The 22,934-nt window shown below is 47.3% G+C and overlaps 1 protein-coding gene across 1 annotated transcript; it reads left to right on the top strand.

Moving 5' to 3' along the window:
- Positions 1-6,232: 6,232 nt before the first annotated feature.
- LOC137521638 (ferritin light chain, oocyte isoform-like) lies at positions 6,233-12,126 on the top strand. The gene is made up of 4 exons (XM_068241148.1): positions 6,233-6,483; positions 8,144-8,290; positions 9,948-10,073; positions 11,848-12,126. Exons 1-4 carry the CDS (start codon positions 6,382-6,384, stop codon positions 11,992-11,994), a joined length of 522 nt encoding a protein of 173 aa, XP_068097249.1. The 5' UTR covers positions 6,233-6,381; the 3' UTR covers positions 11,995-12,126.
- The last annotated feature ends 10,808 nt before the right edge of the window (positions 12,127-22,934 follow it).

Raw genomic sequence — 22,934 nt, 5'->3', positions numbered from 1 at the left:
ACACTTGTGTTTGAAATCAGTTTATACATCATGTTGCGCACGCAACGCTCGTTCCAAGATCGTTCGTACACGAACGATGTTCAAAGTAGCCTTTCTTCAAACGATCATCGGCCGATACCTCCTTTAACATCGTTCGTCGTTCAGAACGAACGATCGTTATCGTATGTCTGTACGTACCCTTAGGTGCAATCTTAGTAGCCACAATATCCTTGCCTGTGAAACCATTTTTATGCAACGCAATGATAACTGCACGTGTTTCTTTGCTGGTCACCATGGTTAAGAATGGAAGATCAATGATTTCAAGCATCACCCTCCTTTTAACATGTTAAGTCTGCAATTCTAAGGCCTCCTTTCCACAATCTGTTGAGCTGTGTGCTCAGCAAGCATTTACCAGGCAGATGTAAGCAGTTATCATGCAGCAACAAGCAGTTACTAGGCAGCAGTGAGCAGTTTTGAGAGTTTGAGAGGCATTTCACTGCCTACCAACAGTCGGTGGAAAGGAGGCCTAACCCTATCAGCCTGACAATCATCTCCAGCCTTGTGCTTCTCAACATCCTCACCTGAGATAACAAGACGATTACTGAAATGATCTCAGCAGGTCCTTTAGGCCTCCTTTCCACGAACTGTTGATAGGCAGTGAAATGCCTCTCAAACTCTCTCAACTGCTCACTGCTGCCTGGTAACTGCTTGTTGCTGCCTGATAACTGCTTACTTCAATAGCAGTTGAGAGAGTTTGAGAGGCATTTCACTGCCTATCAACAGTTTGTGGAAAGGAGGCCTTAATGACAGCAATGAAAGGCAGTGGAAATGTTTTTTTGGGATTCAGTTAATTTTCATGGCAAAGAAGGACTATGCAATTCATTTGAACACTCTTCATAACTGCTGTTATAAAAACTTAAGCACCAACTTTTCTAATTTCCAATATTTTTGACAGTCTCAAACCTTTTGGCCAGGACTGTATGCTATAATGCACTGCAATGTATATAGTGTGAATGCTTCAATAGGCTGCATTACCTCCAGGTAGGAGTGGTACCTCTCTAGGCCCTACTTTGGTGCACTACAGGCAGCATGTGAGCAGAAAAGGGGCTTCGGGCAGAATGCAGCAGAGAAGGGGTTACAGGCAGCATGTGAGCAGAGAAGGGGTTACAGGCAGCATGCAGCAGAGAAGGGGTTACAGGAAGCATGTGAATAGAGAAGGGGTTACAGGCAGCATGTGAGCAGAGAAGGGGTTACAGACAGCATGTGAGCAGAGAAGGGGTTACAGGCAGCATGCAGCAGAGAAGGGGTTACAGGAAGCATGTGAGTAGAGAAGGGGTTACAGGCAGCATGTGAGCAGAGAAGGGGCTACAGGCAGCATGTGAGCAGAGAAAGGGCTACAGGCAGCATGCAGCAGAGAAGGGGTTACAGGCAGTGTGTGAGCAGAGAAGGGGCTACAGGCAGCATGCAGCAGAGAAGGGGTTACAGCAGGGGTCTCAAGCTCGCGGGCCATTTACGGCCCTCGATACAATATTTTGTGGCCCTCACTGGCAAAAGCTTCCTTATAGTTCGCTTCAGTGCTCCCAAGTAATCCGCCGCATCCCCGCCGCTAAACAAGGGCTGCAGAGCCCCCAAATCGCCCGGGGGGCAATCCGCTGCCATTTCCTGGAAGGGGCAGAGCTTTCAGCTTCAGCTCTGCCCCTCCTGATGTCAATCACCGCACGGATCGCCGCCTCTCCCCGCCCCTCTGTGAAGGAAGAGTGAGAGGGGCAGGCAGAGGCGGCGATGCGCCGCGATTGTGAAATTCCTTATGCGGCCCAGCCTCATCCTGACTTTGCCTCCTGCGGCCCCCCAGGTAAATTGAGTTTGAGACCCCTGGGTTACAGGCAGCATGTGAGCAGAGAAGGGGTTACAGGCAGTGTGTGAGTAGAGAAGGGGTTACAGGCAGCATGTGAGCAGAGAAGGGGTTACATGCAGCATGTGAGCAGAGAAGGGGTTACAGGCAGCATGCAGCAGAGATGGGATTACAGGCAGGCAATGTGTGGGCAGAGAAGGGGTTACAGGCAGCATGTAAGCAGAGAAGGGGTTACAGGCAGCATGCAGCAGAGAAGGGGTTACAGGCAGCGTGTGAGCAGAGATGGGGTTACAGGCAGACAGTGTGTTAGCAGAGAAGGGGTTACAGGCAGCATGTAGTAGAGAAGGGGTTACAGGCAGCGTATAAGCAGAGATGGGGTTACAGGCAGCATGTGAGCAGAGAAGGGGCTACAGGGAGCATGCAGCAGAGAAGGGGTTACAGGCAGCATGTGAGCAGAAAAGTATTTTTGAAAAATGTTTTTTTATAGCTTTTGAGAAAATCGATTTTAAAGTTTCGAAGGAAAAAAAGTATACTTTTAAATGCGGTAAATGTCACTTTTAGTAGCAAACCTAACGGTAGTGTAATTTTACATGCATCAAAAGAAAGAGCAATAAATTTCCTGACGGGGTTTCCAGGGGGTCCATACGCAGCCGCAGCGCTTTGGCCAGGGATCGCTATACAGCCGCAATATGAATGTATGAAGATCCCTGGCATTTTTTCCTATTTTCCCAATTTTATTTTTTTTTATGTTTAAAGTGTGGGAATTTTTTTTAAAACAATTATGTGGGGTCCCCTCTCCTGAAACTTTTTAACCCCTTGTCCCCCATGCAGGCTGGGGTAGCCAGAATGTGTAGCTCCGACCAATTGGGGCTTCACACCCTGACTATACCAGCTGCAAAAAAGGTCCCTTAATGACGATTTTTGTTCCGGGGTATCTGTTGGGGGGGCCCCCAGGATTATTTTGCCCTGGGGCCCCATTGTTGCTTAAACCGTCCCTGGCTACAGGCAGCATGTGAGCAGTGAAGGGGTTACAGGCAGCGTGTAAGCAGAGAAGGGGTTACAGGCAGCTTGCAGCAGAGAAGGGGTTACAGGCAGCTTGCAGCAGAGAAGGGGTTGCAGGCAGCTTGCAGCAGAGAAGGGGTTACAGGCAGCATGCAGCAGAGAAGGGGTTACAGGCAGCATGTAGCAGAGACGGGGTTACAGGCAGGCAGGCAATGTGTGAGCAGAGAAGGGGCTACAGGCAGCATGTGAGCAGAGAAGGGGCTACAGGCAGCATGTGAGCAAGAAGGGGTTACAGGCAACGTGTGAGCAGAGAAGGGGTTACAGGCAGCTTGCAGCAAAGAAGGGGTTACAGGCAGCATGTGAGCAGAGAAGGGGTTACAGGCAGCATGTGAGCAAAGAAGGGGTTACAAGCAGGCAGTGTGTGAGGAGAGAAGGGGTTACAGGCAACGTGTGAGCAGAGAAGGGGTTACAGGCAGCTTGCAGCAGAGAAGGGGTTACAGGCAGCATGTGAGCAGAGAAGGGGTTACAGGCAGCATATGAGCAGAGAAGGGGTTGCAGGCAGTGTGTGAGCAGATAAAGGGTTACAGGCAGGCAGTGTGTGAGTAGAGAAGGGGTTACAGGTAGCATGTATGCAGAGAAGGAGTACAGGCAGCATGTGAGCAAAGAAGGGGTTACAAGCAGGCAGTGTGTGAGGAGAGAAGGGGTTACAGGCAGCATGCAGCAGAGAAGAGGTTACAGGCAGCATGCAGCAGAGAAGGGATTACAGGCAGCATGCAGCAGAGAAGGGGTCACAGGCAGAATGCAGCAGAGAAGGGGTTACAGGCAGCATGCAGCAGAGAAGGGGTTACCGGCAGCATGCAGCAGAAAAGGGATTACAGGCAGCATACAGCAGAGAAGGGGTTACAGGCAGCATGTGAGCAGAGAAGGGGTTACAGGCAGCACGCAGCAGAGAAGGGGTTACAGGCAGCACGCAGCAGAGAAGGGGTTACAGGCAGCATGCAGCAGAGAAGGGGTTACAGGCAGCATGTAGCAGAGACGGGGTTACAGGCAGCATGCAGCAGAGAAGGGGTTACAGGCAGCATGTGAGCAGAGAAAGGGTTAAGGGCAGCATGTGAGCAGAGAAGGGGTTACAGGCAGCATGCAGCAGAGAAGGGGTTACAGGCAGCATGTGAGCAGAGAAAGGGTTACAGGCAGCATGCAGCAGAGAAGGGGTTACAGGCAGCATGTGAGTAGAGAAGGGGTTACAGGCAGGCAGGCAATGTGTGAGCAGAGAAGGGGTTACAGGCAGGCAGGCAATGTGTGAGCAGAGAAGGGGCTACAGGCAGCATGTGAGCAGAGAAGGGGCTACAGGCAGCATGTGAGCAAGAAGGGGTTACAGGCAACGTGTGAGCAGAGAAGGGGTTACAGGCAGCTTGCAGCAAAGAAGGGGTTACAGGCAGCATGTGAGCAGAGAAGGGGTTACAGGCAGCATGTGAGCAAAGAAGGGGTTACAAGCAGGCAGTGTGTGAGGAGAGAAGGGGTTACAGGCAACGTGTGAGCAGAGAAGGGGTTACAGGCAGCATGTGAGCAGAGAAGGGGTTACAGGCAGCATATGAGCAGAGAAGGGGTTGCAGGCAGTGTGTGAGCAGATAAAGGGTTACAGGCAGGCAGTGTGTGAGTAGAGAAGGGGTTACAGGCAGCATGTATGCAGAGAAGGAGTACAGGCAGCATGTGAGCAAAGAAGGGGTTACAAGCAGGCAGTGTGTGAGGAGAGAAGGGGTTACAGGCAGCATGCAGCAGAGAAGAGGTTACAGGCAGCATGCAGCAGAGAAGGGATTACAGGCAGCATGCAGCAGAGAAGGGGTCACAGGCAGAATGCAGCAGAGAAGGGGTTACAGGCAGCATGCAGCAGAGAAGGGGTTACCGGCAGCATGCAGCAGAAAAGGGATTACAGGCAGCATACAGCAGAGAAGGGGTTACAGGCAGCATGTGAGCAGAGAAGGGGTTACAGGCAGCACGCAGCAGAGAAGGGGTTACAGGCAGCACGCAGCAGAGAAGGGGTTACAGGCAGCATGCAGCAGAGAAGGGGTTACAGGCAGCATGTAGCAGAGACGGGGTTACAGGCAGCATGCAGCAGAGAAGGGGTTACAGGCAGCATGTGAGCAGAGAAAGGGTTAAGGGCAGTATGTGAGCAGAGAAGGGGTTACAGGCAGCATGCAGCAGAGAAGGGGTTACAGGCAGCATGTGAGCAGAGAAAGGGTTACAGGCAGCATGCAGCAGAGAAGGGGTTACAGGCAGCATGTGAGTAGAGAAGGGGTTACAGGCTGCATGTGAGCAGAGAAAGGGTTACAGGCAGCGTATGCGCAGAGATGGGGTTACAGGCAGCATGTGAGCAGAGAAGGGGCTACAGGGAGCATGTGAGCAGAGAAGGGGCTACAGGGAGCATACTGCAGAGAAGGGGTTACAGGCAGCATGTGAGCAGAAAAGGGGTTACAGGCAGGCAGTGTGTGAGCAGAGAAGGAGTTACAGGCAGCGTGCAGCAGAGAAGGGATTACAGGCAGCATGCAGCAGAGAAGGGGTTATAGGCAGCATGTGAGCAGAAAAGGGGTTACAGGCAGCATGCAGCAGAGAAGGGGTTACAGGCAGCACGCAGCAGAGAAGGGGTTACAGGCAGCATGTGCGCAGAAAAGGGGTTACAGGCAGCATTCAGCAGAGAGGGGATTACAGGCAGGCAGCATGCAGCAGAGAAGGGGTTACAGGCAGGCAGCATGCAGCAGAGAGGGGATTACAGGCAGGCAGCATGCAGCAGAGAAGGGGTTACAGGTAGGCAGCATGCAGCAGAGAAGGGGTTACAGGCAGCATGCAGCAGGGAAGGGGTTACAGGCAGACAGTATACAGCAGAGAAGGGGTTACAGGCACGCAGTATGCAGCAGAGAAGGGGTTACAGGCAGGCAGTATACAGCAGAGAAAGGGTTACAGGCAGCATGCAGCAGAGAATGGGTTACAGGCAGCACGCAGCAGAGAAGGGGTTACAGGCAGCATGTGAGCAGAGAAAGGGTTACAGGCAGCATGTGAGCAGAAAAGGGGTTACAGGCAGCATTCAGCAGAGAGGGGATTACAGGCAGGCAGCATGCAGCAGAGAAGGGGTTACAGGCAGGCAGCATGCAGCAGAGAGGGGATTACAGGCAGGCAGCATGCAGCAGAGAAGGGGTTACAGGCAGGCAGCATGCAGCAGAGAAGGGGTTACAGGCAGCATGCAGCAGAGAATGGGTTACAGGCAGCACGCAGCAGAGAACGTATGACGTGAGTAGCACAAAGTTTACTTTGCACTCGTTGCTCTATGCAGGGGAGGTGCGGGTAGGCGGGGCTGTGTAGTGGAATGAGGAGGAGGCTCCGCACATGGACAGTATAAATAACAGGTGTTTGGCTCAGTCTCGCAGAGCAGAGAGTAACAGATACTTCGGTTCTTGCTTCAACAGTGCTTGAACGGAACAGAGGCTTCTGTGCGCCAGACCGATCCTCACTCCTTCTATTCATCCACCGAGACACCGCCGAATCCCACCAGCATCATGACTTCCCAGATCCGCCAGAACTACGACAAGGAGAGCGAGGCTGGAGTGAACCGCATGGTGAACACCCTGCTGCAGGCCAGCTATGCCTACCAGTCCGTGGTGAGTCCTCCTGCAGGGCATACTACTGATGGGTCTGTTTGTTTGTGTTTTGCATTATTCTATAGCTTAATAGTGATTAATGTGCCTGTTTGATTCTACTTCTGCATAAAACGCCAATTACAGCCGGTTAGTGAGTAAATTAACTTCACTATTATGTCTAATAAGCAGGTAATCTGCCTTCCTGTAGCTGTAATCCCCTGCTGTGAGGATGGCTAATACAATAAAATTGAATGACCATATTGTCCTACTACTAGGTGTCTTTAATTCCTTGCATAATTATACTATAAATGTTTTTATATATCAGGTGGGAGCAGTGGCTGATATAGACTTGAGTTGTGAAAATGCTTTCATTGCTAGCTTTGAACAGGCTTTTTGCTCAAAACTGTCTTCCAAATGGTAGAATATTGCTCCATGTTGTAGGTAGGGCAACTACTGAGAAATTCTAAAATGCATGCATAAAAAATGTTCACTTCCTACTGGAACAAACCCATAATTAAGCCAGTGATGTTTTCATATTGCCTCCCACACCTGATGTAAGGCCTCTTTCAGCAAGGTCAATGACCTGAATACTTGATGTGTGCAGCTTGAAAATGGACCAGTGAAATCCTGCAAAGGTTGACTTTAACTAGTAGGGCTGCACGATTTTAGGGGAAAATCAAAATTGCAATTTTTCTCTCAGATTGCAATTTCGATTTTCTCCTGTTTTTTTTCAAAACGTGCTTTTGCACTTTAGGGCAGCCGGGGGGGGAGGGCGATCGATGCAGCAGCAGCTTTCATAGTGCCCGCACTGCCCAGTCCGCTATCTGTAGTACCTTGTGTCTAGCCCCGCTGTGCACGGATTGGCCAGAAGCAGTGAATATGGATAAGTGTTAATGAGCGGGGGGCGGATCCACTCGAGCAGCGGCCGGGCACATACAGCTTTACCAATCACTGGCTAGCGATGGAATGACGGCAGCAGTAGGCGGAGCTGTACAGAGCATACAGCTCCGCCTACCGCTGCCATCATTCTATCGCTAGCCAGTGATTGGTAAAGCTGTATGTGCCCGGCCGCTGCTCGAGTGGATCGCCCCCCGTTCATTAACACTTGTCCATATTCACTGCTTCTGGCCAATCCGCGCACAGCGGGGCCAGACACAAGGTACTACAGATAGCGGACCAAAAAAACCGAAGGTACTGACGATCAGCAGATCGTCTTGCCACGAACCGCGGTTTCGGTTTTAAACCGAGAAACCGTGCAGCCCTATTAACTAGTATTGGTCCATATTCAAGCTTCATACAAAATTTGCATAATCCTGTCAACTGAATTTGCATCTCATTGGCCATAGCACAAATGCTGTGCTGCCCCCATCCCCCCCCATAAATGTTGACAGAGAAGCTATACTGGGTCCCTACCATTTTTAACACTGAAGACTCAACTCTTCAAGATGAGAAAAATGGTGGTGAGGAGCTATTTGAGCAGTGGCTGAAAGGAGGTGTAGTTTATGGGGGAACGTTTAGTTTTCAGAACCAGTTCAGGGTTGCTCAAAATCAGGTTGGGGAAATGAGTGGCTATATTTGGTATTAGACTGTGAGCTTCAGAATGACAATTGGTGACTATACTGTAATCTGTGAGAACATTGGCTTTTTTTCCCCACTGTTAAACTTTTTTTTCTTAATCTAGGGCTTTTACTTTGACCGTGATGATGTGGCCTTGGCAAAATTCTCTAAGTTCTTTCGTGAGCTCTCTGAGAAGAAGCGAGACCATTCTGAAGACTTGCTGAAGTTCCAGAACAAGCGTGGAGGCCGCATCGTGCTTCAGGATGTGAAGGTATTGGCTCCTCAGGTCAGGTGTCAGTATAGGTAGAGTTGGCTACAGCTATTGATGGGGAGTTGTCCTTAATGAACTAATGAGGGGGATATGGAGGCCTCCATATTTCCTTTTTTAAACAATACCAGTTGCCTGGTTATTTTCTTCCTCATACTTTAAGCCATAGACCCTGACCAAGCATGCAGCAGGTCAGGTGTTTCTGACCTTGTCAGATCTGACATTAGCTCCATGCTTGTTTCTGGTGTACTTCAGACACTGCTGCAGCCGAATAGATCAGCAGAGCTGCTAAGCAACTGGTATTGTCAAAAAGGAAATATGGCAGCCTCCACATTCTTCCCACTACAGTTGTACTTAAAGGTCCACATTTAGGAGTACGTTTGCTGATATTAGCTCTTCATGGTGTCATGGCACGCAACTCATGACTTCCAGTAGCCCAAAAATCAGACTGAATTCATCTAAGGTAAGGGCTAAGGCCCACTAGGGGTGTTTTTACAGTGCTTGCTTATCAGCAAAGCACTATGCCTAGTGGATCTCTGGTTCCACTAACATATCATTGATGTCTGTAATTTCCCACACTAGTATCCACATACTCAACCTAGTGTACATGGCCAGTGACCTAAAAATGCTGGTTTGCATATTGTATGCAGCTTGTAACTGGGCCAATCACAATTTAGTGGAGTGCATTTAATTGGACCAGTTTTCAAAATTTGCGTGTAATTGTAGTTCTTTACATCATATGCTCTCGATCCCTCTGCTGATCAGTTATTAGACTCCTCCACCTTCATTCAATCCTTTTCCACTTCCAGTAATTGGATGATCAATGAGATGCAAATATTTCTGGGTTCATGTAGATAATGTAAAATCATGCAGCTTGACATGGACCAAATTTACATAATCCTGCTTGAATTTGGAAATATTTGTATCTGAACATCCCTAATTGGGAAAACTGTAGGCATCAATGCTGCAATCATGCTCCCTTGCCTTCCTAGAGTATGCATGTTAGTCTGAAGCAAGAATAAATCTCGCTTCAGACCTCATAGTTAGCAGGGGCATGTGTGCCCCTGCTAAAAACGCTGCTATCCTGTGGCTTAACGTGGGTCCCTTCACCCCCAAATCCCCTCAGTACATCGCGGAATCTCTTCTGCATTGGGGCAGGGCTAACCGCCACAGCCCTGCCTCCCGCGTGTCTATCGCGTACCTCCGCCTCTCCCCCGCCCCTCTGTCTTCCTTCACTGAGTGGCGGGGGAGAGGCAGCGATGCGTGTCTGATAGACGCGCTGAGAGGCAGGGCTGCAGCCGTTAGCCCTGCCTCCAGGAAGAGCAAAATTTACGACCAATTTGGTCGTTTATTTTGCGGGGGGGTTTGGGGGTGAAGGGACCCCCGTATAGCGGCAGTTTAGCAGGGGCACACGTGTCCCTGCTAACTATGAGCTCTGAAGCGAGAATTATTCTTGCTTCAGTGTCTCAAACGCCATGCAATTTTATATTTTTCTAGGAGATCGATAATTTCCAAAAGGGCCAATCTGACTTCTGTACAATTGATCAGAAATTATCCATTTGAAACCCCCAATGCCAATTGTCTAGCTGTGCCCTTTCCATGCCTGGCATGTTTCCTCTTATGTGGCACACAGTTTGACAAAATTTTGCGTTCTCTTTAGAAACCTGAGGCTGATGAATGGGGGAATGGAACACAAGCTATGGAATATGCCCTGAAACTGGAGAAAAGTGTCAACCAAGCCTTCCTGGATCTTCACAAGATTGCCACCGACCACACTGACCCTCATGTAAGTTATACTTGCTACAGTCTGTCTTCACAAGCTGGCCTATAGGGCTCATTAGCACGCTTTCAGCTTCACTTATGGAACCGCGATCGCAGGGACATCAGAGTGCATACACTGATCTGTCTGCGGTTTCCACACATGTGCTGAGATTCACCACGGAATCACAGCGCATGGCTGTGCACACATGGGGCAATTGCACCTGCAATCCAGTTAATTTATATTGGATCGCAAGCGCGTCACGGGCAATGCAGTCGTACTGAGCACATGACTCGGCATTGCATAATGGAAACCAGCCCTTAGGCACCACCCTGTACAACATGGACTTGTATGTCTTAGTCACGGTTGTACATTTGACATAAATGCTCAGAAATCCCTGTTTTTAAAGACTATATAAAGTGTAGATGTTATCAACTGTGTGGTCCACCACAGACTGGCCATTCCTCTTCGGAAGTGACAGAAGGGGTGGATTACTAATTTACAAGTCTGGACTGGTGTTAGATTGCATTTGTAGTAAATCTACTTTAGTGTAGGCTTTCCAAACCCTGTCCTTGTACCACCAATCTGCATGTTTTGCAGAAAACCACAAACATTCATAGGTGCGGAGAGCCTGTTATCCACCTCTGTGGATTTCCACAACATGCACTGTTGGTGGTACTCAAGGACAGGTTAGGAAGCCCTGCCCTAGTGCAAAGCCTCACCAATATACCTTATGACATCATCCCCTGCTGTAGATTGAAAAATGTTTCCCCCCCCCCCAAGAAGTGAACACAGTTGCTAACCTTTTAGGGCTTATTCACACTAGAGCATTTCTTCAGCAAAGCACTAGTGCAGTAATACACTATGGGCGATTTGCATTAATCGCCACGATTAACACAAATCTCCAAACAAACATGTAGCCTGCACCATTTTCGGGCGACTTCCCGGCAATAGCATTTAGTGCTATTGGAAGTGCTGATCGCAGAAAAATCACTGCAGTTTGTTTTTGTTTTACCTTTATCGTGAAAGAAAATCACTCCTGCAAAATGCCGGGTGTTTGCACTTTTAGGTGTGAATGGGGCCTTAGGGCCTATTCACACTGGGACATTTAGCTGCCATTTAGTGCTAATTGCTGGTGACTGCTAGTACTCTTCAAAAGTGCTAGTGCAATGTTAACTATGACAGTGATCTCACTACTTAGTTAGTGCTAAACAAGTGCGCTGCATGCAGCATTTTCACAATTTAAGAGCAATTGCAATGTTTCAATTGTGATCACTCAAATGTCCAGTAAAAATACACGATTTATTGCATAAACACATTTTGCACTCCTAAGGTGTGAATGGGCCCTTATGCATGTAATCTAAACTTGCTCCGGGTTTGCTGATAATTTAATCCGCACTTATATTGACTTGTGTGAGGACTGCTTTGAGCCAAACATAAAACTAGTTGAGAACCTCCTCTAGTCTAGTGTAATCCTCTGCTTTTTATATTAGTATGTGGCAGGTTCAATAATGTAAGCCTCACTTGTGCTACTGCAGCTTGGACATAGTTTATATATGGGCCATGTTGTCCCTTTGTAAATGACTTGAGATAACTACACCCGTTTACTACATCTCCTAGTAACTATGGTCAGTCTGAAATCAGTTTGCAGCAGTGTAGAAAATGGATTGCTGCTCACCAATTGTAATGGCCATTATCAGGCTTTGGTTCACGTATGGTGACCTAGATTGTACAAGCCATACTCGTGTTCACTTGAATTGTGCAAGAATACCTGGCTGACAACTTATTGCTTTTCTGACAGATGTGTGACTACCTGGAGCATGAATTCTTGGATAAGGAAGTGGAACTGATCAAGAAGCTGGGTGATCACCTGACCAACCTGAGGCGTGTGAAGGCAGCTGAGGTTGGCCTGGGAGAATACCTGTTTGACAAGCTGACCCTTGACTAAGCCTCGCTCCTGATATTGGCTAATGGATCCTATAATACACCTATTGCTGAAGGCCAAATTCAAATCAGAGGAAGGGAAGGTGGAGTGAATGATTTTTCATGCTCAGTAACATCAATAAAAGCATAATAAGCATTTTTGGTGGTTGTGTATTAATCATGAAGTAAATGGTTTGTTCCACCTGTATACAAGCAGAGCATTAGCAATTGTCAGGGCCTGAGCTTGCTCAGGGCCTGAGCTTGCTAACAGCAGTATCAGTTTTTCGGCATCTTAACATTGATGTGTTGCTAAAAAGCAGACAGGACTGCGTCAGTGGGCTCAGGCCCTCGGTGATGGGGGGGGGGGGGGGAGGTCTATTATGCAGCCTTGATACAGGCCAACTGAAATCAAGAGTGCATTTGGCTAATTTCCAAGCCAGTAAAAACTAGCCTCTTATTACCATCTCACACGGTTTGCTTTGTTACACACAGCTAGCACTTTGCTAGCTGCGTGTACAAGCCAATCGCCTACCTGCCGCGTTAGAGGGCTCCCAAGACCCCTTGCACAGCCTGGCCAATCACCACCAGGCTGCACTAAGGGGTGGATCGGGACTAGCTACATGATTTAAAAAAAAAAAAAAAAAAAAATTAAGGTGCTGCGCTGCCACCCTGGCGGATTTAATAGAACACCAGGGTGGTTAAATAGTTTATGAAGCTATGGGGTCCTCTAAGGCTAAGCATTTAACTTTATGCTGAACAAGAGGAAGAGATGTGTGCTCTGGCCAGTCATCACCTGACATAAATGCTGACTGCCCTAACTATTGACTAATTTTAAAATGGTACAGCATTTGCATATTGACCCCCACCATTGGTGTCTGCTCCCAGTGTGCATTTTGCCCTACAGGTAAGTAATCACATAAGTAGGGAATCTATCCTTTGGATGTTGTGTTTCTAGCCCCCCCCCCTGGGTTGACCACATCTAGTGTACCTTCCCCAAGGGGCAGTTGCAGGGCTCCCAGGCAGATGCCCCACCTCTCGGGGGTACAGGGAGGCCTACATGCAGCACCCCTGTTGAGAGGCAAAGTGTCTTTGCCTAACAGGAAACGTCACACAGCACTGTACGACAGGGGAGACACTGCAGCATTAAACTTGTCTGCTCATAAGCATTAGGTCTGTTAGTAACTTAATTACCACAACTTGGATTTGTGCTATACAACAAATGGGAAATCTGAAGGTGGCCATACATCTGATTGTTGCGGCTGATTTGCTCAAGGCTGCAACAAGCATGCCAGATCAACAATTGAAATGTATCAAATAAGCTGGAAAATCTCAGGCTGACCAGGTCAATAGGGTGCAAGGTGTCAATGGTGTGCAACATTGTAACTGGAACACCTGGCTGCTGTCCCCCCTCAAAGTGAACCTCCAGACTAAAAATCTACTCAGCAACACTGAAAAGGCTTGGTGTTTAAGTTTCACAGCATCAGAACTTTGTTTTTCTTACATAAGCCTTTTTTTTTTTTTTTTTTTTTTTTAGCTGCACAAAAGCTTAAAGAGAAACTCCGACCAAGAATTGAACTTTATCCCAATCAGTAGCTGATACCCACTTTTACATGAGAAAAATAATGATTTTCACAAACAGACCATCAGGGGGCACTGTATGACTGATTTTGTGCTGAAACCCCTCCCACAAGAGGCTCTGGTACCGTACGGTACTCTGGGCAAACTGCCACAATGTAACAATGTTCAGACAGGAAATAGCTGCTTACAGCTGTCTGTTAAAGCCAGACCAGCTACATAATCTGCCCACAGTAACAATGTCACCATGTAAAACATGTCAGAATGTGAATCTGGGAGAGGAAAGATTTTACAATGAGCAAACACTGACTAAATCATGTATACATAATTATTGTAAAAATGAAGCACTTTTTTTATTACATTTTCACTGGAGTTCCTCTTTAAAGAAAACCTGAACTGAAAATTAAAAGATAAAATAAACATACACAAGTCATACTTACCTCCTGTGTAGTCTACTCCTCAATCTTTTTTTTTTTTTTTTTTTTTTTTTTCCTCTCCTGCACCCTGTTTGTCCACTGTGATCAATGGAATTCTCCGTCCTCTATTTTGAAAATGGCCATTACCCCATAACAGCTTCCTGGTCAGCACACTGTTAAACTGTAATATCACCCACTTGAGCCATAGGGAAACATGGACACATGAGTTCTCCTCTCAGCTGTAACTGACAGCAACTGATATATTTCAGTTCTGACAAAATATTGTCAGAACTGGAAGGGATCACTGTGAGAAGAAAATGGTGAGCTTCTGAGAGGAACTGATGGTAAGGTAACTATGTAATGTTCATTTGAAGTTACCTCATGTGTTTATTTTAAATTTTGCTCAGTACAGGTTCTCTTTAAGCTCTGCCCAAAGAAAACTGCTCAGGCTTTTTCCCCTGATGCTGTGCAAAGCATGATGGGATTTCCTATGTTCATGTTGCCTAGCAACTGGGAGGGGTGATCAGTGCACACAGGACAGTTGGAACTCTCTTGCTCCCTGTCACCTCCTTTCAACCAAAAAGATGGCTGCCCTCATGAAATCAAACATTTGCCTGTTCTTTTAAAACAGGGTGGGTAAGAGATTAACATAACTTATTGAAAGTATACTTGTTTAGGCTGAAGTTCCTCAATGTGCCCATGCATTGAAATATCTCACCTGTTCAGCCAAGTGCCCAGCTGTGCTTCCACATGACTTCTGCATATGGTGTGTGGTGTCACCTGCTATACATGGCAGCCATGTGCCACAATGCAGAAGAAGCAGCTAAACACTCCAAGGCCAGACAGGTGAGATTTTAATGTACATTATCATTTGAGGGATAGTGACAGGTGGCATCATGAGATTCCCAAAATTATCAAATCAGCTTGCAGTGTATGGGCAGCCAACAAATCAAAATTTGGTTAATCTATAGGCATCTAGGTTTTTTTTTACCTACTATACCTTTTTGAATGGCTGTTTGTCCGCTCCAGGCTGGAGGTGAAAAACTGAACAGCTCCCTTGTTAAATGCCTCTGTCCATATAATTTGGATATTGAGATAAACATTTACCCTGCAGCATAGGCCAACCCTGAATGCAAATATCTAATATCAATTTCTCAAAGCTGGAGCCAGGGCCATCTGTCTGCTCTTCCTCTATCCACACTGAAGTTGTGGTGCTGCAATGCCTCGTCATGCTCTGCGTTATAGAAGGGATATGGCACAGACTGCCAGGATTTCTCCAACGCACTCCTTTTTGATAGGATGATCAGGCTAGGGCTACCAGCTCCTAGAGTGCTGGTTGTCCAGCTGAGGAGGAGCTGGTGGTGGTTACAACCAAGAGCTCTGAATACAAATCTTAAAGGGCAACTGAAGAGAGGAATATGGAGGCTGCCATATTTTCCCTTTATGCAATAATACTTGCATGGCAGCCCTGCTGATCCTCTAATACTTTTAGTAATAGATCCTAAACAAGCATGCAGCAGATTAGGTGTTTCTGACATTCTTCTTCAGATATTGCTAAAACCAAAAAGATCAGCAGCGCAGCCAGACTGGTATTTTTTAACTACTCTAAGATTGCTCCACGCCAACGGGCGTGGCCGCGGCAGCAGCCCCAGGACCGCTTAACGCCAATTGGCGTCAGGTCCTGGAGCTGGCTACTGAAGGAGATTGCGCACATCTCCTTCTTGGGGGGGGGGGGGGGGGGATGGGCGGAGTGGAGTTCCGACGGCGTAGGGTGAAGCCTATGAGAGCTGATTGCTATGATTTGCTGGGGGGAGGGTTTGAATAAATTCATAAAAAAATAGTAAAAAAATAATTTAAAAAAAAAAAAACACAAGGGGGGCAATCAGACCCCACCAACAGAGAGCTCTGTTGGTGGGGGTAATCACTCATGTGCTGTGTTGTGCGGCCCTGCAGCTTGGCCTTAACCTCTTGACGACCAGCTAACGCCGATTGGCGTAAACTGGTCGTCTGCGGGTTACCATGGACTTTCCATGTCAGTTCACGGAGGGTGGCTCCGTGAACAGCCGGAGAGCCGCCGATCGCGGCTCGCCGGCAAAATGTAAACAGGCGGGGAAGAAATCCTGCGTAGCAGCGCCGTAAGGCAGATCGGCGATCCCCGGCCTCTGATTGGCCGGGGATCGCCGGCATATGATAGGCTGAAGCCTATCCTTTAATGCGCAGGACGGAAATCCGTCCTGCGCAGCTCACGGGGAGGGAGAGGGACGGAGCGCTGAAAACGCTGCGGAGGGGGGCTTTGAAGAGCCCCCCCGCAAAACGCAGCAAGCCGGCGGCGATCAGACCCCCCCCCCCCCAGCAGGACATCCCCCTAGTGGGGAAAAAAGGGGGGTAAGTCTGATCGCCAAGGCTCACTCCTGATCGGTGCTGCGGGCTGGAGAGCCCACGCAGCACCGATCAGTGCAGAAAGCCCTGGTCGGCAAGTGGTTAAAGCTGCAGTGGCCAATTATGAAAATAACAGCCTGGTCTTTAGGGGGGTTTACCACTGTGGTCCTCAAGTGGTTAAAGGAAAGAAATATGGCAGTCTGAATATCCCTCTCACTTCAGTTGTCCTTTAAAGATCCTTTCACTTTAGTTTTGTGGTACTCCGGAGTACTTCCTGGGTCACGTCTTGGCTTCCGATAGGAGGAAGCTAGGAGCGGTGGGGGGAGCTGTAATCGAGGCGGCAATGTGCAGGAGAGTAATTGACAAGTGCAAGTAAACAAAGCAGGCTAGTGACAAGCAAATTGTTGATAGCCTGGTGGTATTTTCAGGGGGGACAGGAGAGTGTAAGGAGGGGGGTCTGGCAGCAGCAGCGATAGAACACAGAGGCACATTACATGTCTCTGGGTCCTAATAATATTTCAATCTTCTGTCTCGGGTTCTCTTTAAAGGATATAAGAGGTAAAAATGGGATGTTTTACTTGGCTGGGGATTCTTCCAGCATTGAAGTTCTGCTGTCCTCCAGGCTGCTGCTGTCCTCTCCCTAAGATTGCTGCTGACCCCTGGCTGGGTTGTGGACTTCTGCACTGGAGCAACTAGCGTGATCACACAGTACTCCTCTGGTCAGCAGTGCTCTGTGCTTGCACAGTTCACAAAGACTTGAACTGTGTAGAATGCTTCTGGGCCACAGGATTGCAATCACAAGAGGCATGCATGCGCAGAAGCTTGCAACCCAGGTCATTGGGATTGACAGGAAGTATGGTAAAGGTGAGTGGAGGTTTAGTGGGGATGTCTTTTGCCCAGAAAGCTATAATATTCCCCACTTTCTCATTAGGAAGTTGGGAGCTATGGCTCCAGCCCGAGGATGGGGTAGCTCTGTAGTAAAATGCAGGGCTGTGGAGTCGGAGTCGTGGAGTCGGAGTCGTGGAGTCAGGCAATTTTGGGTGCCTGGAGTCGGAGTCGGGAAAAAATGCAACGACTCCGACTCCTAATGAATTTGTAACTGTAATTAAAATAGAAAATATGATAATGTTCTATTTCTCAGATAATAGTCATTAAAAATAATGTATATATACAGTATATATACAGTAATAGCTGTGCTTAGTCCACAAAAATGAAATAAACCAATCAAAATTAGTTACTTGTGCTGCTTCAATAAAGCAGTCCCCGTATTTTTAAGGTCAGATATACATATCTGATTGTGACTGTATATATGATGTGTACACAGGAATCTCTTATATATACTAAATAACATCTATGCTGTAAGAATAAAGCCTGATGTGTAGCTGTGTCACTAATAGAGATGGTCAATGAGATGGAAATAATTCTGCACTGATGCTGATTTATGCAAATGTATGCACTCCCTTTGCTGATGAAATCAAATAATTTGATATGTTGTTAAAATTTGGTTTGGTGACTACAAATTAAAGGTACCTGAGACGGATGAAAAGTAAAGTTTTATACATACCTGGGGCTTCCTCCAGCCCGCTTCAGGCTAATCAGTCCCTCGCTGTCCTCCACCAGCCGGATCTTCTGCTATGAGTCCTGGTAATTCAGCCAGTCAGTGCTGTCCGGCCGCATGCCGCTCCCACAGCCAGGAACATTCTGCACCTGCGCAATAGTGCTGCACAGGTGTAGTATGCTCCTGGCGGCGGAGTGTGTGCATGCGCACTACGCCCGACTGGCTCAAGTACCTGGACTCATAGCAGAAGATCCAGGTGGCGGAGGAGGACAGCGAGGGACTGATTAGCCTGAAGGGGGCTGGAGGAAGCCCTAGGTATGTATAAAACTTTAATTTCATCTGTCTCAGGTTTACTTTGTTACACAGTAGTACTATACTCTACATATGCACTCCCCACAGAGCTGCAGGGAATCCACTGAGAATGCTGTGCACATTGAACACAGAGGTGTTGTCTGTCACCCATAAACCTTGTTCAGATTGTGCATGAAGAATGTGTAATAGAGGAAGAATCTCCTCATTCCCCTGCAGAGTACCTGCACATCATTCTTACATGTACCCACACTTACTTTGCCTAGGGCCTGATAGATGTTCTTTGTTCCGGTTTGTACCTTTTACAAGTACTCTTACCAAGGACTAGTTTTAGTCTAAAGGGAATAAATATAGTAGTCTACATATCCTTCTCACTTCAGTTGTCTTGTAAAATTCCTAAGCGTTGGCAGTTAAGAGACGAATTTCATGTTACATACTTTTAATCAACAAAATTGTAATATGCAAATTAGAGGAGTCTGAGTCGGTGGAATCCTAAACTGAGGAGTCGGAGTCGGAGTTGGAGTCGGTGGATTTTTGGACCGGCTCCACAGCCCTGGTAAAATGACTTTATGGAAATGTACATCTATCCAGCTAGGATGGGATGGGCCTGCTGCCTATTGAAAGGGGGAACAGTAAATTCGGGCGCCTGAGGCTAGTGGACAAATCGGGCGCCGCCATTCACTCCTATAATAAATATCGTTTAATGGGCGCCCGATAGGAAAAAAGGGCGCCGGAGAAAAATAACGTTTTAAAAGCGGCGCCCGGAGACTTAATGTTTTATTACTGCTTCTCATGATTACACATTATTTAATGATTTATACATTTTTAAATATTATTTTTAAACGAAAAACAGTACAATATTTTTTCAAACATTATTTTTAAACGAAAAACAGTACTTTTTTTTTTTTACATTATTTTTAAACGAAAAAACCAACAGGGGGGTCTTAGATTTAGGCACCAACAGGGGGGTCTTAGGTTTAGGCACCAACAGGGGGGTCTTAGGTTTAGGCACCAACAGGGGGTCTTAGGTTTAGGCACCAAAAGGGGGGTCTTAGGTTTAGGCACCAACAGGGGGGTCTTAGGTTTAGGCACCAACAGGGGGTCTTAGGTTTAGGCACCAACAGGGGGTCTTAGGTTTAGGCACCAAAAGGGGGGTCTTAGGTTTAGGCACCAACAGGGGGGTCTTAGGTTTAGGCACCAACAGGGGGTCTTAGGTTTAGGCACCAACAGGGGGGTCTTAGGTTTAGGCACCAACAGGGGGGTCTTAGGTTTAGGCACCAACAGGGGGGTCTTAGGTTTAGGCACTAACAGGGGGGTCTTAGGTTTAGGCACCAACAGGGGGGTCTTAGGTTTAGGCATCAACAGGGGGGTCTAGGGGTTAGGGGTAGGTACAGGGAGGGTTACTTAGGCACCAACAGGGGGGGTCTTAGGTTTAGGCATCAACAGGGGGGTCTAGGGGTTAGGGGTAGGTACAGGGAGGGTTACTTAGTAATTTTTTTTTTTTAACGTTATTATACGTTTCACTATTTAAACGAAAGATTAACGTTTTTACAATTGCCGATTTAATGCACATTATTTAATGATTTATAACTTTATTAAACATTAATTTTAAACGTTATCCATGCTTATCGTTAAAAACCCGGCGCCCTTTTTTCCCAGCGCCCCTTTTTAACGTACGCATTGAAAGGATGTGCTCCACAACACCAGTCATTGCTAGCCATATTACAGGTGATAGCTGGGCTGTCCTTGTCTGCCCTCTTTTGGTGACATTGGGTATCATTCATAAACAGGCTGTCGGTAGTGCGGGAAAACACCGTTCTTCTCCGCAACCGGTAATTAAGACTTCTGGGTGGGCATTCATAAAGAAGTCTGCCTGTTGCGGAAGAAGTGAGGAGGTTTTCTGGAGGAAGCTGGCGGCAGCGTGGCGGAAGACATGCGGAAACTTAAAAGCTGCCCGATTCCCTCCCTGCGCTGCTCTGTCTGATGCTGCTTGGGAGGTCCCTCCCATTCATTTATATGTATTCCGCCCGCCTATCGCTACTGTCGAGCAAGCGGTATTTTCCTTCCGGATACCGCTTGCTCTAATCTTTATGAATGGATGTGTTTGTTACTTTTTCTAGATTAATCTAGAAAAACTCCGCACAAGGCGGAAATGTATCGCTCTGTCACCTTTTCATGCGGAAAGAGCCTTTATGAATGGGGCTTATGCTGAGTGGTCGGGAAAGTCACCGGTGTTAAGCATTTCCGCATGCGGAAATGCTTTATGAATGATACCCATTGTCCAGGTATTTATGGTGCACACCAATTGTATGGACTGTACGGCCTCTTTCACATGGGAAGCTGAACTGTACACTTGTTGTCAATTCAGCCTCCCCTCAGCCACGCCCTAAGTTCCTTCCAAGTGCAATTTTAACGCACTGGGATGGCAGCGATTGTAACCCAGGTCATGCCAGCATTTAGCACACAGTGCAGTTACCAGACAGCAATAAAAACCACCTCGCCACATCTTGGGCGTGATGATGCTTATCACACCCGTGCTATGCTTCGCACGTGGTTTACCGCGCTATGACACTTTAGCACGTGCATGTGAATGTGAATGTTAATGCGAGCAAACCTTTGTCAAAGCTTGCATAAAACCTTTACGCGTGCTAAACCACACGTGAAACAAAGCGCGGATGGGATAAGCATTAACACGCTTTTGTGAATCAATCAAGCCCTTTGAGTGCAGCACCATTTAGATGTTCCATATAAGGACCGCCTCTCCACTGCCTGTACTAAGTGCTATTAAGTGCACAGGAGCAGCTGTCGGCAGTGAATGCACGGTGCACCTCTTACAGCTACCTAGGTGAATTGAGCCTCGTGTTTCACCAATAATGGCTCATTTTTTGCATTTGTCTTGACCCTTAAAGGAAACCTAAAGTAAGACATAATGAGGCTGACCTATTTCCTTTTAAACAATGCACATTGCCTGGCTGTCCTGCTGATCCCCTGCCTCTTATACTTTTAACCATATAGACTCTGAACAAGCATGCAAATCAGATGTTTCTGATAATCTGACAAGATTAGCTGCATGCTTGTGTGTGTTTTCAGGAGGTGATGCTACTGACCAGAAAGATCAGCAGGACTTCCAGGCAACTGGAATTGATTAAAATCAAATATCTGTATGGCAGCCTCAATATGCGTCTCTCCTTAGGTTACTTTTAAAGGGAACCTAAACTGAGAGGGATATGGATGTTTCCTTTTAAACAATACCAGTTGCCTGACTCTCCTGCTGATTAATTTGCTGCAGTAGTATCTGGATCCCACACCTGAAACAGGCATGCAGCTAATCCAGTCTGACTTCAGTCAGAGCACCTGATCTGTATGCTTGTTCAGGGGCTGTGGCTAAAAGTATTAGAAACACAGGATTAGCAGGAGAGTCAGGCAACTGGTATTTTAATAGGAAAAATCCATAGCCTTCTCATTTTAGGTTCCCTTTAAAAGAGAAACTCCAACCAAGAATTTAACTTTATCCCAATCAGTAGCTGATACCCCCTTTTACATGAGAAATCTATTGCTTTTCACAAACAGACCATCAGGGGGCGGTGTATGACTGATATTGTGGTGAAACCCCTCCCACAAGAAGCTCTGAGGACAAGGTTCACAGACAGGAATTAGCTGTTTACAGCTGTCTCCAATGGCCAAAACAGCTAGGAGCAGCTACATAACCTGCCCACAGTAAAAATGTCACCATGTAATAAATGTCAGAATGTAAATCGGGGAGAGGAAAGATTTTACAATGAGCAAACACTGACTAAATCATTTATACATAATTATGGTAAAAATGAAGCATTTTTTTTTATTACACTATTTTCACTGGAGTTCCTCTTTAAGCCTTGTAAACATGCTGGATGTTAATGCTGGATCCACCGGTGTGCTGCCGCCACTGGAGATAGGCGGGAGCATAGCAGCAAGCCCGCCTCTTCCTGTCAAGTGATTTGCTTCATCCAAACGTCACATTTTTTCAAGGAGTGATTACAGGGACCGCAGGAATGAGACACGGTGCGGAACGGACAACACACGTGTGGCTCCAGCATGAACATACCTCTGTGCTTGCCTTAGGTAGCACTGCCTCCAGTCAGGTGTGCTCTAAGCCCCTTTTACGCGGTTACCCTGTTGTAACGCAACAGCAATGCAAGGCAATGGAGCCTAGTAATTTACCACGTCAGAAATGCCCGATCCGCTGCTAGGCCATTGCAGGTGTAACAGCGTGACAGCCAGACTTCCACTGCGGTGGAATTAATGTACGTGGGTAACGCATCTGTTTTAAAAAGGCTGGTGGCGTTGCAGCGTGCATTCACGGAATGCCAGGAATACAATAGGGATCCCTGGGAATCCCAGCGTGATGTACTTCCTGCCCAGCAGGGAGTATGTCAATAAGCTGGGGGCGGTGCTATGCATATGACCCTGTTGTTGGCGCACTCTGCTGTAGGGTCATATGTTTGTCATTATTTGTGTTTATGGTGGGATGCGGCAGAAGCATCGCATCCCCACCGCACAACAAAATATAGATGTAAAACAGGCCTTAATGTGAGCATTTAAGTATGTCCTGAAAGGGAGGGCTTGCCGTTACTGCGCATCTCTCAAAAACATCTGCAGTACTCATAAATAGTGAGACCTATAATATAAAGCGGGGGTGCCCAATACGTAGATCGCGAAGGACTGTCAGGTAGATCACGGCAGCGTGGC

The sequence above is a fragment of the Hyperolius riggenbachi genome, chromosome 6, assembly GCF_040937935.1.
Source record: "Hyperolius riggenbachi isolate aHypRig1 chromosome 6, aHypRig1.pri, whole genome shotgun sequence".
In the NCBI taxonomy this organism is placed as follows: domain Eukaryota; kingdom Metazoa; phylum Chordata; class Amphibia; order Anura; family Hyperoliidae; genus Hyperolius; species Hyperolius riggenbachi.
The sequence above is the reverse complement of the archived record's forward strand: the minus strand, read 5'-3'. Positions and strand labels throughout refer to the sequence as shown.

Bases quoted from the DNA above. Each gene is read 5' to 3' on its own strand.
- LOC137521638 (XM_068241148.1), top strand. From the start codon at position 6,382: ATGACTTCCCAGATCCGCCAGAACTACGACAAGGAGAGCGAGGCTGGA. The intron at 6,484-8,143 runs GTGAGTCCTCCT...TTCTTAATCTAG, and splicing joins GCTATGCCTACCAGTCCGTG to GGCTTTTACTTTGACCGTGA. The intron at 8,291-9,947 runs GTATTGGCTCCT...CGTTCTCTTTAG, and splicing joins TCGTGCTTCAGGATGTGAAG to AAACCTGAGGCTGATGAATG.